At 41.5% G+C, this 13839-nt stretch overlaps 1 protein-coding gene across 1 annotated transcript; it reads right to left on the bottom strand.

Annotated features, from left to right (window-relative positions):
* Positions 1-378: 378 nt before the first annotated feature.
* LOC122648308 (phosphatidate cytidylyltransferase 5, chloroplastic-like) lies at positions 379-12743 on the bottom strand. The gene is made up of 3 exons (XM_043841540.1): positions 12291-12743; positions 11837-12147; positions 379-643 (listed from the first exon to the last, which is right to left on the bottom strand). The coding sequence occupies exons 1-3, from the start codon at positions 12573-12575 to the stop codon at positions 394-396; spliced, it is 846 nt and encodes a 281-aa protein (XP_043697475.1). The 5' UTR covers positions 12576-12743; the 3' UTR covers positions 379-393.
* Positions 12744-13839: the final 1096 nt, after the last annotated feature.

Genomic DNA, 13839 nt, shown 5'->3' with positions numbered 1-13839 from the left:
AGCTATATAAAAGAAGAAACCCAGCTAACAAAGGAAACCTATTTAACTACGAAACAAAGTCAAATAAGGAAAGTGGAAATTACAATTGAATCTCCAACATATCTACCAATCCTATCTAAAATTCCCCAATATAAAAGATTACAAGATAATTCAAAATAAATACATAAACTTCTAACATCCTACTGAACCAGAACAAGGTTGGAACCCAGTTCATCTTGGTCTGGATGGCAAGATTGGTCAAGCCGGTTCAACCACGAATCTGCATCAAGGTGTTACCGGAAATAGTTCACTTTCTACCAGCATTATATTTTGACTTTGCAAATATTAAACTCTGTAAACCTGCAGGACTCAATACTTCACCAAGACTGCATGAAATAACAGAGAGTATTTGAGTTACTTAATATGAAAACGATGCACAAGGTTGGGGTGGAGTAGGGTGCATAATAACTTACTGCTATTTAATGCTGGAACTACTAAACCACACCGAAGTTTAACCCAGAAACATGGAAGATAACCACAATAGAATAACCCAAAGATGGCACTACTCAGCTGAGCAAAACGAGGGTTTCCCCTCTGTAAAAGCAATGCCATCGCAACCACAAAAGCAGCTGAAGTCACAGAAACATCTATTTGACCAAAATACCTGACCATTGATTGGCAAAGAAAATCAGTAAAAAACTAAAAAATGCAAATAATGAAATTTGTTTCAAATATCAGGAAAAAAATGAATGAAATGGATGACCATGAAACTAAATAACTTGTACATGTGAATCCACCTAGTTAAACTTGAACGGGAAAAAAAAACGAATGGTTTTCAACATTGAGAATCATTTTATGTCTAACCAACACAAGCAGAAGAAGAGTTGCGAGAAAACTACAGCCACAATAACTGATAACAATTCATGGGCATAGGTTGTTAACAAAAGATGAAATATCAGTGATGCAATTAAGATTGGCCAATTGGGTCAATCAGGCCTCATAAGACTTTATTTTGGCCCATGGTTGGGTTCTATGGACCTTTAGCTTCTTATTTTTGGGTTTAATGATGTAATGAGCCTCCTAATTTATAAGCCCATAAAGTGGGGATAATGTTAGTACACGGGATTAGTAGTCAAATTGAGTGTTTTGAGTTAGATTATGATACTTACAGCTAGATAGAATTCTATTGAGTTTTTTACTTTATTGAGTAAAATTAGAGTGATTAGGAGTCCTTTTATGAATCAAATTAGGAATTTTAGAAGATCTACATATATGTAATACATCCCCCATCAATTAGAGATGATTTGAGTAAAGAAAATGAGTTTTTTCTAAGATTTTTGGTGTTGTTGAGCAGTGGATACTGGATTGGTATCCCAAACCTGGTTTCTTCGCTTCTCTTCTGTTCTCTTCTTCCTACCAAGAAGATCGATCTCATCTCTCTTCCCTCCCCTTCCATCAATCTGATTTCTTCCCTTGACAATGCAGTTGCTTCCTTTATCTCAAATCTGATCACAGATTTGATTTTTGGGCCTGCTTGCATCTGAGATCCTTAATCTGGATTTTAAGATTGCATCTATTGGTTTCAAAGCCAAACCTGAGGCTACATCATGGAGGTTGATCGATACAATTTACTCCTTTCTATTAGAGATGGTTTCTGTAAATTACAAACAACACTTCTTGATTTGAAAACAAGTTGTCAGAAGCTTGCCAATAATAATGACCGCTTCTATGATAAGGTGTCAAGCAAGATAGAATCTTTAGAAGGCAGATCAGAGGTGGCCAACGAATGTGACGATCAAGCTAAAGTGAACGGTCTGATCAAGGTTGCAATTGAAGAATTGATCGACGGTTGATCATGAGAATTGACCCAATTAGACAATCCCAATAATCAGATTCCTATCAAAGAGACGTCATATGCTAACGACCATCACAAGATTGCGATGGTTGATCATGAGATGTGTTGGATCATCGCCCCCATCAAAGTTTATATTTATGGATGCCGATCAAGTGATGCTGATTCTCTCGTTTTACAAAACTCGAGGTCGTGTTTTTCTCAACAACGGGAGAATTGATGCAGTTAAAATTGTCTAATTGGGTCAATCAGGCCTCAAAAGACTTTATTTTGGCCCATGGTTGGGTTCTATGGACCTTAAGCTTCTTAATTTTGGGTGTAATGATGTAATGAGCCTAATTTATAAGCCCATAAAGTGGGGATAATGTTAGTACACAGGATTAGTAGTTAAATTGAGTGTTTGAGTTAGATTAGGATACTTATAGCTAGATAGAATATTGTTTTGAATTTATTTACTTTATTGAGTATATTAGAGTGATTAGTAGTCCTTTTATTAGTCAAATTAGGACTTTTAGAAGATCTATATGTATGTAATACATCCCCCATCAATTAGAGATGATTTGAGTAAAGAAAATGAGTTTTTTCTAAGAGTTTTGATGTTATTGAGCAGTGCATACGGGATTGGTATCCCAAACTTGATTTCTTCTCTTCTCTTCTGTTATCCTCTTTTCTCTTCTTCCTCCCAAGAAGATCGATCTCATCTCTCTTCCCTCACCTTCCATCAATCTGATTTCTTCCGTTAACAACACAGTTGCTTTCTTTATCTAAGATCTGATCACAGACTTGATTTTTGGCCCTGCTTGCATCTGAGATCCTTAATCTGGATTTTCAGATTGCATCAATCAGACAATCATCAGGATAGAAGAGATGAATTTAACACAATGGTTATGAATGATATGATTGAAAGAGAATAACTGAATGTGCTTCACTCATTACAATGTTCCTTAATCAAGGATAGATTTGCATCGAGGAGATGTGTAAGACAAGAAACAAGACAGTACGCATCTAAAGAACATATTTCTCTGACTCTCATTACCCTCCAGATGTCGAGCGGCTAAATTTTGACCAAATCTTGGGTTAAAAAAAATTAACATTAGGATGGAAGATATGTCCTAGCCAGAATAAAGATATTTGTGTCCCTGGACAGAATGTCATCACCCAGAATGCTACAAGGAATGTTGAAGGTGCGAAAGAACTAATAGGCTTCTGCTTATTGGCTTGGTTGGTAGCAGCTCTAGATTTTGTTTAAGGTACATGCCTATACACTGGAGAAAGGATTGGTGTCACAATATCCGTTCCACTATCCATCCACCAAAGGGTCACTGTTGGAGCTTAGATGTAATTTGTAACTCCCAGAACCACAAAGTGCCCTCATTCTAGAGTTCGAAACAAGACTCAGTGTGCTTCCTGCAATAGAGATATGGTGAAGGGCAATGATCATATACAGTGGATTTTCTGGACCATAGATGAGAACACTAGGTTTGGACTAAGAAGCGTCGAAGGTAGATTATGCTTTTTTTGTAGCTCAGACGTTATGCTCTATGGTAATAAATATATCTTCTCCTTTTTTCTTTTTTCTTTTTTCTTTCTCTCATATATGAAAAACAAAAATGGAAAATCATAAAAAAAAAAAGAGCGCACCAGTGCATGAGGCTTCTGCTACTGCAGGATCTGGGAGGGGCAAATGTACGCAGCCTTACCCCCGCTTCGCGGAGAGGCTGTTTCCATATTTCAAACCCGCAACCTGATGATTGCAATAGCGCAACTTTAATGGAAATCATAGTCAGTTCAAAATACTTTAGTGTACATGTAGTTTCTGCCCCATACAGGTTTATCATTTCTTAAATCACATAGAAAAACTATGTTACAGAAAAATATGAAGAGTTTAAGCCACATGGGATGGATATAAAATCATCTACGAAAGACAATTGGATACATCATCAGAAGATTTACAGAAAGCCGTCCAGTCCGATAACAACGAGTAGATATATCATATTTACTTCTGGAATCTTTCTCTATCCTCAACAAAAGAGGGGAGAAGAATCCTGTAGTTTATCCCCTTCAAAATTCCCCAGCATATCGAATAGGGAGTTTGTTATCAAAACAGAATTGATTAATGCTTAAGTGAATCAATATGATTCCCTAAGCCCTTTATTTATACTAATAAAACAGAATTACATGGACAAATATCCCCTACATAGCCGACATAGTATAAACAAAGGAAAAGAAAGAATAAACATAAGAGAATAAAACAAAAGGAGGAAAGGACCAGAATTCCCCTACGGTATTCTGGCCTATATATCTAACACTCCCCCTCAAGTTGGTGCAAAAATGTCACACAGGCCCAACTTGGCTAGAAAAGGATGAAACACTTTGCCACTCAGCCCCTTCGTGAACACATCAGTCAGCTGATCAGTAGACTTCACATAGGGAACACAGATTAGTCCAGCTTCAAGTTTCTCCTTGATGAAATGTCTGTCCACCTCCACATGTTTAGTATGGTCATGTTGGACAGGATTATGAGCGATGCTTATGGCAGCCTTATTGTCACAATATAACATCATTGGAAGTTGGACAGCAACCCCAATATCTTGCAACAGCCCCTTAAACCACAACAATTCACAGATACCATGAGCCATCGCACGGAATTCAGCCTCAGCACTGGACCTTGCCACCACATTCTGTTTTTTACTACACCAGGTGACAAGGTTCCCACCTACAAAAGAGCAATATCCAGAGATGGACTTCCTATCACTTGAACCAGCCCAATGCGCATCAGTGTATGCCTCAATCTTCAGATGACCATTGGGAGATAAAAGTATCCCTTGTCCCGGAGCAGACTTCAAGTATTGTAAGATGCAAAGGACTACCTCCATATGAGAAGAATAAGGGTCATGCATAAACTGGCTGACCATACTAACTGCAATGGCAATGTCGGGTCGAGTGTGAGACAGGTAGATAAGTTTGCCCACCAACCGCTGATAACAACCTTTGTCAACTGGTGTGCCTTCTTTCTCCTTGAGTCTTGTTGTAGCTTCTATGGGAGTGTCAGAAGGATGACACCCTAGCAGCCCTGTTTCAGACAGTAGATCCAGGACATACTTTCTTTGAGATAGAAATATGTCCTTTGAAGAACGAGTAACCTTTATCCCTAGAAAATATTTCAGAGTCTCCAGATGCTTAATTTCAAATTCACGGCCAGGGAACAGCTTCAACCTATTGATCTCATCACCATCATTGCCGGTCACTACAATATCATCAACATAGACTATGAGGAGAGTAACCCTATCACCCACATGTTTGATGAACAAGGTATGATCAGCATTGCTTTGCTGGTAGTCCACTGAAAGCATAGCCTTGTGAAATCTACCAAACCAAGCTCTAGGTGACTGCTTCAAGCCATAGAGTGCACGCTTCAGTTGACACACTTTACCCTTGGTAGCAGGACTTGAAAAACCTGGAGGAATGTCCATATATGCTTCTTCTTTTAGTTCACCATGGAGGAATTCATTTTTCACATCCAACTGCTGAAGATCCCATCCAAGGTTCACTGCACAGGATAGCAATACCCTTACAGGATTGAGTTTTGCTACCGGTGCGAAAGTCTCCTGGTAGTCAATGCCATATGTCTGAGTGAAGCCTTTAGCAACTAGACGTGCCTTGTACCAATCCACTGTACCATCTGCCTTCTGCTTGACCACAAACACCCATTTACAACCCACTGGTTTTTTCCCTGGAGGAAGAGCTACAAGATCCCACGTATTGTTTTTGTTCAATGCTCTCATTTCTTCCAACATTGCTGCCTTCCACTTCCCATCTGTAGATGCTTCCTACCAATTTTTAAGAATGGAAACAGAAGAAAGGGAGGAAACAAAGGTACGAAAAGAAGGAGAAAGATAACTATAAGAAACAAAACGGGAAATGGGATGTAAAGTGCAGGTCCTGGTACCTTTGCGATGTGCAATGGGTAGATCAGAAGAGGAAGGCTCACCAAGAGAAGGAGGATCTGGATCCTAAGGCGGCAACTCGATGGGTATCGGTGCTGCAGTGGACTGATTCTACCCTCTGTTAGAACATCTCCGGTTATAAGTGGGAATGGCGGAATTGTCAATGGTCCTCTGATAGTTACGAATGGTCCTCTGTACTGGAGTTAGCTCCCCCTGAATAGGAATATTACCACCACTTGTTTCCATGATCTCTCCCTGTATTGGATTCCCCTCAGGTGAAGGGACAGCAGCCTCGGGAGGCTGGGCAGCAGCCACGGGAGGCTGGACAGCAGCAACAGGAGGCTGGACAGCAGCCTCTGGGGGCCGGACAGCAGCCTCGGGGGGCTGGACAGCAGCCACGGGAGGCTGGACAGCAGCCGGGGAGGGTTGGTCAGTAGCTATAGGTGATCAAGGGAGGGGAAACCCAAGAGTATGAACCACATCTTCACTAGAACTCTCCTCCTGAAGAGGTGGGGAAGAATAATAGGAAAGGGTTTCATGAAAAAACACATCCATACTGACCATAGTACGACGGGTAGGAGGGTGGTAACACTTGTAACCTTTCTGGGTTGGAGAATAACCCAAAAAAATACACCTTAACCCACGGGGTTCAAGCTTGCCAAGGGACTTAGTATCCCTAGCATAACAGACACAACCAAAGACCTTGGGAGGTACCACAAAGGAGGAATCTCCAAGTAAAATGTCAGATGGGATATGGGAATCCAAAACCCGTGAAGGTAACCTATTAATAAGGTAAGCGGCAGTGAGAACAGCATCACCCCAATATTGGGATGGAACATGTCGAGCAAACATTAATGCTCTTGCCACTTCCAATAAGTGGCGGTTCTTCCTTTCAGTCACACCATTTTGGGTCGGGGTATCAACACAACTAGTCTAACGTATAATCCCATGATCAGCAAGGTACTTTTGAAATTGGGATTCCTTATATTCAGAACCATTATCACTCCGTAAAACCTTAAGAGTGGCCTGGAATTGGGTCTGGATCATTTTATGAAAATGTTGAAAACAAGAAAAAACTTGATTTTTAGTTTGCATAAGATAAACCCAAGTATTTCGAGAATGACAATCAATAAATGAGACAAACCAACGATGGCCAGAAATAGAGGTCTTACGACTAGGGCCCCAAACATCCGAATGCACCAAATGAAAACAAGAAGAACTCCTTTTATTTGATAAAGAATAAGTTGCACGTGTCTGTTTGGCCAAAACACAAGCCTCACAAAAAAAGTTATCCTTATTACATTTGGTGACCAAAGATAGAAACAAATGGGCTAAAATTCCTAATGGAGGGTGACCTAATCTAGAGTGCCATTGGTAAAGTTCAGAAGAGACCAAGGAGTTCTGATGTAGTGGAGAAGGAACTGGTGGAGAGAGACGGCCATCATCAAGCAGATACAGACCACTGTGTACTTTATCCAATCCAATCGTCTTCCCAGATGCCAGATCCTGAAAAATACAATGGGAAGGAAAGAAGGTTACCTTGCAGTTAAGATCACGAGTAATACTACTAATGGAAAGTAGGTTAGTAGTAAAATTAGGTATATGTAAAACAGAAGACAAAGGAAGGGTGGAAGTACAGTTGATGATTCCTTTTCCAAATATGGAAGAAAGGGAACCATCAGCCACTTTGACCTTGTCTTTCCCAGAAGTGGGAGAATAGCGATGAAAAAAGCTAGATGAACCAGTCATGTGATCTGTAGCCCTGGAATCAATGATCCATGGATGGGATGCCACAGAAGCACAATGACCACCAAATGGGATACCTGACCGGGCAAAATTTGAACCTGATGGAGCAGAGGAATTGGCAGTAGCAGCGGAAGTAGTAGAGGCAGCAGCAGCAGAAGACCTTAGCACACGTAGGAAGGCCTGTGGATCGTCGTGGGATAGACCAATGTTTGTAGCCGGGGTTGTAGGAATAGTTTCAGATTGATTTGCCTTGCCTTTCGGTTTCTTCTTGGCAGCCCGCTTGGCTTCAAAGTCAACTGGTTTCCCATGAAGCTTCCAACACTTGTCCTTGGTGTGATAAGGCTTGTGACAATGGTCACAAGTAACAGGGCCTGGAGTAGAACCACCAACAGATAAAGTACCAACAGGTGCAGCAAGAGCCTGGGCAGCAGTCTGGAGAGTTGATCTGTCCGAAACAGGAGGATGTAACATAGCAGTCTGGCGGTTTTCTTCTAAAGAGACCAGGGCATAAGACTGTTCAAGTGTGGGAAAAGGAGAATGGCCCAACACCTGAACACGAATCTGGTAATATTCAACATTCAACCCGGCCAGGAAGTCATAAACCCTGATTTTGTCAACATGTTTTTTATATGCAGCTACGTTGGCAGGTGTATCAGGGTCATAATCCGAAAAATGGTCCAATTGCTGCCAAAGGCTGCGGAGAGTGGCATAATACTTAGAGACAGTCGATTCCCCTTGAGTAGTATGAAGGACCTTTTTGCGAAGTTCATAAACTTGAGCATCATTACCAAGCTGTCCATATGTCTCCTTACAGGCAAACCAAATCTGAGAAGCCGTATCAAGGAGGAGAAATCCCTGTGCAAGGTCCGAAGTCATAGAGCCAACCAAATAAGACATAAGAATACCATTGTTGGCGAGCCATCTAGTCTGGGCAGCACCTAGAGCAGTCGGCATAGGTATAGAGCCATCAATGTGGCCAGTGAGGCCCCTTCCAGCAATAGCAAAAGATGCAGATCGAGACCACAGCAGATAGTTGCTGCCATCTAACTTGATAGGGTTAGGATGAAGATCACGATAATCAGATTTATCATGGCTACCCTGATCAGAGGTGGCAGTCGAAGTATCAGTGGAGTCACCCATAGTGCTGAGAAGGGCGGTGATGTAAAGAAGCCCAAAAAAAAAGCTAAACCAAGGGCTGAGAGCAGAGCCGAGTGCCCCTCTGTGATGAGAAACACACCCCCAAAAAAGGCAGCAGCAATAGAGGAGACCCTCCCAAGATCGATTGTGTTAGGGTTTTGGAAAAAAACCCAAAAAAGAGAAATCGATGTGGGGAGGGGAACCCAAAAAAAAACCTGCTGCAGAAGAAGCCTGTCTGAATCTGTCCAAGAGCCTGCAGGGAATGGCTCAGATGAAAAAAAATCCAAAATGAAACAGCAGCCGCAATCAGCCCTAGTCCCAATATCGATAATGCACAGGGTTTTGTTGGAGAAAAACCCTGAAAGTAAGAGATCGAATGGGAGAAGGGGTCTTCAGCACCTGTATGAAGCTTGATAGCAGCAGTCCATTGTCGCAGAAGGTCTCCAATATAGGGAGAAACAGTCCCAATAAATCACAGGGCCTGATCTTCAAAAAAATTTGGAAACTCCAATTACCGCAAGAGAGAACCAGCAGCAGCCATCGAACAGGAATAATAGGTCATGAAAAAAGAAAAAAAAAGGTGGGAAGAGGGCAGCAACTAGATCATCTGATCACCTCTGCAGTGCTGCCCTAGAGAAGGAGAAGGGGGAGAAAAAAGATCGAGAGAGAAGGGAAAGAGAAGATAACACGATGGGAGGGTGGGGGGTTTTGAAAACAGATCAGAGATATCGTGGCTCTGATGCCATGTTATCAAAACAGAATTGATTAATGCTTAAGTGAATCAATATGATTCCCTAAGCCCTTTATTTATACTAATAAAACAGAATTACATGGACAAATATGCCCCTACATAGCCGACATAGTATAAACAAAGGAAAAGAAAGAATAAACATAAGAGAATAAAACAAAAGGAGGAAAGGACCAGAATACCCCTACGGTATTCTGGCCTATATATCTAACAGAGTTATTCTCCGTTAAAAGCAACCATTCTCTTGAAATAGGATGGCTGACCATGAATGAAAATATCTTTGACTTGATTCAGCAAGGCTACCAGTATTTCAAACCATCCTTGAAAGAGGAAGCAAGTACCTATTGCTACCAAGCGGTCCACAAACCGCAGACATGAATAGTTCTCTTGCTAATTTGTCTTTCAAAGCTCAAGAAATTTAAAGAAGAAATATGGATACTCCTACCAACTCATGATCCTAAAGAATTCCATCGGTAAACCTACAGAATTTAACAAGGAAATCAAAGTAAAGGATTAAGGTAACAGATGGCATAATGCAAGAGCAGCTCTTTGGATTGAGCCAAACCCGTTTGAGAACTCCGACCGAGAACCGGGTCCAATTTGGGTCTTTGGTCTAGTTAGACTGTTAGAGTTAGATGCGTAGGATTTCAAGTTTCCTAAATGATTTCAGTTCCCTTTTGGTTTTATCCTCACTTTCCAAAATACCCCTCCCTCTACTCTTTATTAAGTCTTGCCATTAATTTGTTTTCCATTCCAAGTTTGCCCCTCCCCATGTTATACGATACCTTCTCCTTTAGTCTTTTATTTCTTGTTTCAAAACCACCCTTCACTCTCTCCTTTATTACTCCCTACCCTTATCTTTTATTTCATTCCAAGTGTACCCTCGGTTAATAATTATAAATCCCCTTGTATCCTTCCCTTAGTCTATCAAGCGACCCTCCACTATTTGGTTAATTAAGGCCTTGCCACTCCTCTTGCAACATTTAACTATTTACTCTTCTGCCATTCCTTTCAATTGTTGAGCCATGTGATAATTGCGTGGAACCATAAGCGAACCCAATAGGGTATTTTGTGACCCGGGTTTCGCATCATGACAGTCCATCCTTTCTCACCTACAAGCATGCTGATGTAGGACGACAGGAAAAATCAATGATCCCACCACTTAGGCAGATAAAAGGTTCAAGGATGAAAATGGAAATGACAAGTAGCTCTATTTTCTGAAAATAGGGCATAGATCTGGAACTCAAAGGACAAATTTCTTAGTTAATCTAAGAAAAATTTAGACTGTCTGATGATCATGGGAATCAAAAAACGAATGGATGGAGATATTGATTGATGTAATCAATATTAGAAAGGGGCCAAATGCATTAATTTTTGCTATGACACTTTCACTTTATTGGGTACAAGAAGAAAGTTGTATTTGATGAGAATCTGATATTGTAGGTTAATTTCAATTGAGAAAATGAAATTCTCCCTTTTCCTTTCACATGGTAAATGGCATACTTTACCTCCCCCAGTGAATTTTTTCATTATTATTCAAAATCCCGATCTATAAAATTCAGTCGATGTTTCAGTGTCCAGCCACCCCAGCAGTTAATGGGACCGTGGTGTTTGTAGCTCCTCAGGAACTGTATGCCAGCCTAGGATCTTCCTCTAATGTCAACAGGAAACTGTCTCGACTTGCACCCAAATATATTGGTAATTTGTTCACTCATAAATTCTGAATCCGTAAGTCCATTTCTTGAACAATAATTTATTCCATTCAAAAAAATTTGTAAGCATCAACAGTCCATATTATTGCCCAATTGGGTTCATAAAGTCCTGAATTAAAGTGAAACTCTCTTTCATCAAAATAAATATACAAATAGAGTACAACTTTGTGGCTTTGGGATATATTGAAGGTCAAGTCAACTCAAATCAACACAGCTGAACCTCATCCCAACTAAATGGAGTCAGCTACATGAATCTGTTTCCTCATTCAATTCTATTTGAAGTTATATTGGGTGCTAACCCAAGGCCATCCATGCCTTTTCTCACCACTTCAACCCCCAGTTAAATTTCATCTACCCTTGTTGTTCTTCTAGCCCCTCAATCTATATAACAATATCACTCTTCCTTGCTGGGGCATTAATGAAGATTAAGTCTTCAAACCATAAATCTAACTATTCTCTGGATTCCAATACCATCTGATTTAACAATATAAGAGAGAGTGAGTTATTGTGACGACTTTTTCATTGGCTCATGGTAGTCAAGGCAAGGCAAGGCAAGGAAAATATAACTAACTGTAGTAACCCTGGTAAGATCGCTTATAATGTCAATATAAACAAGAGAAACATAGTAATAAGAATTTGTTTATTGTGTTGTAAGGGTTGGAGGAAGCGAAGAACATAGAAATGGAGGCAGAGGGAACCAAACAAGAGAACTTACAATGTCAATATTGGCATAAGCGTACAGATAACAGAGCAAACCCGTGAAACATATCGTGGAGGGGGTGTCATCCCCTCGGCAATTCCGCGACTTCTGACCAGTTCAAAATACTCACGTGCACCAACGAAAGCAGCAGCAGCCAGGGCAACCGTGAAAACCCAACCCCCTGCTAACACAACCCCACCGGCGCAAACTCCGATCCCAATCCCAAAAACGATCCTTTTCTTCAACTGACTACCTCTCTTCTGCAGAGGCTCAGAAACTACCACGTTATTATCCATATTTCCCGAATTAGGGCCTTTGTCGACTTCCTACACCATAACCCATCTCAGAGTTGCATTCATGAACAGTCAAAGAGAGAGAGAGACTAAAATATAATCATAAAGAGCTGAATCCAATACTTAATAAAATGGAATTTAAAGAATGGGAAGAAAGTTCAATACATGAGACTCACCGGAGATAATTCTTTGGCTTCTCCTTCGTCCACCTGATTAGTTTCAGCTCTGGATACAGCCGCAAGTGTCCGACATGCTCCGTACACACTACCAAGCCTCCGGTCCCAAGGAACCCGAACGAGGGCTCTGTTTCCATCACAAATTAATCTTAGTTTCAGTTTCGAGGGGGATTGAGCAAATGCTAGTGTCTTCGATGACGGGCCATACTGGCAAGGGCAAAGCGAAGGGATGGAGAGGGAAATAACTTTGAAGCAACCGGTTTCGACATAAGAGGCCATCATCATATATCTCTACTAGTTTAAGTTTGAAGAAGAACAACGGGCATCTTCAAGGCTTCGAAGAGGGCCGATTCTGAATTTTATCGTCTCTGCCGAGAGCTCTTGTCATTAATGGAAATCTAAACAGATAAATAGATGAACTCGTGAAGGTTACGAACATAAGAATTGGGATTTGGGAGGTCTCGATAAGAGAGAACCTCAGAGCCTTGCCTGAACCAAATGCTGGAAAGTGGGTTATCTTATCTGGTGATATACTGATTGTAACTCTGTTTCTTTTGTTTCTAACCAGGCCCGACTCATGGCCTGACCCAGACCGTTATTCCCCGCCATGGGCTCTGACTTCTAATTGAAACGGTTACAACGACAGTTATAAGTAATTCCCAATAAACCTAACTGCAACGATACTCCTCCCCCCCTTCCATACTTCTATGAATTTCACCCCAATACTTTACCCAAAAACAAAAAATTTCACCCCAATAAACCAATCGCTTCCAAACTCAATATCCCACAGGAGCCCTTCAAAAATGAGCCGTTTATGTTCATTCCGTATAACTCAATTGAGAGTACATGACTCTACCATACAGAAAAGATTTCCTTACAACTTCCTGGGTATTGTTAAAGAGATCGAGAACAGTTGCAGAGAACTTTGAAAGCTACTGATGAACCACAAATCATCCCAACCTATCAGAAGATGCCACGTGTCCCTAAACAACAGGAGATCCACCCGGACACCATCTACACCTTGGGCGCCATCCACCAGGGCGCCAGCCGCCCTAGGCACCACCCACCTTGGGCCAAGGACCACCTGGACATCTTTCCCTCTCAAGCCTCATCCACTGAGGTGTTGAGACCTCGACAGGGTGCAGGTACAAGCTGGACGACACCACCACCACGTCGCCAACAAGATATACACCACCGCGAGGACTCCGGGCCATCACCTACCACTTACGTAACCCAGATGGACTCAAGCACCAGGGACCTTATCTACCACGTAGAAGGATCTATCTACCAAGAAGGACAATCCTACTAGGATACTAAGTCTCATGGGAAGACAACCAACCAGGAAGGAGCCCTGCTACTCAGGACTCCTCCACCCACGAAGAAGACTCCACATCAACTAGGGACTCTCCACTCCGCCACAGACCACTATAAAAGAAGAGGTATCTCACACCCTCAACCCATCTGGAATAATTACTATTTATCTATTTGCTCAGGAGATCTGACTTTGCCATCGGAGAGCCCTAGGCCGGAACCACACCGGTTCTCTCTG

Source organism: Telopea speciosissima, unplaced genomic scaffold (assembly GCF_018873765.1).
Source record: "Telopea speciosissima isolate NSW1024214 ecotype Mountain lineage unplaced genomic scaffold, Tspe_v1 Tspe_v1.0738, whole genome shotgun sequence".
In the NCBI taxonomy this organism is placed as follows: Eukaryota; Viridiplantae; Streptophyta; class Magnoliopsida; order Proteales; family Proteaceae; genus Telopea; species Telopea speciosissima.
Note: the sequence above shows the minus strand (reverse complement) of the source record. Positions and strands in the feature narration are given on the sequence as shown.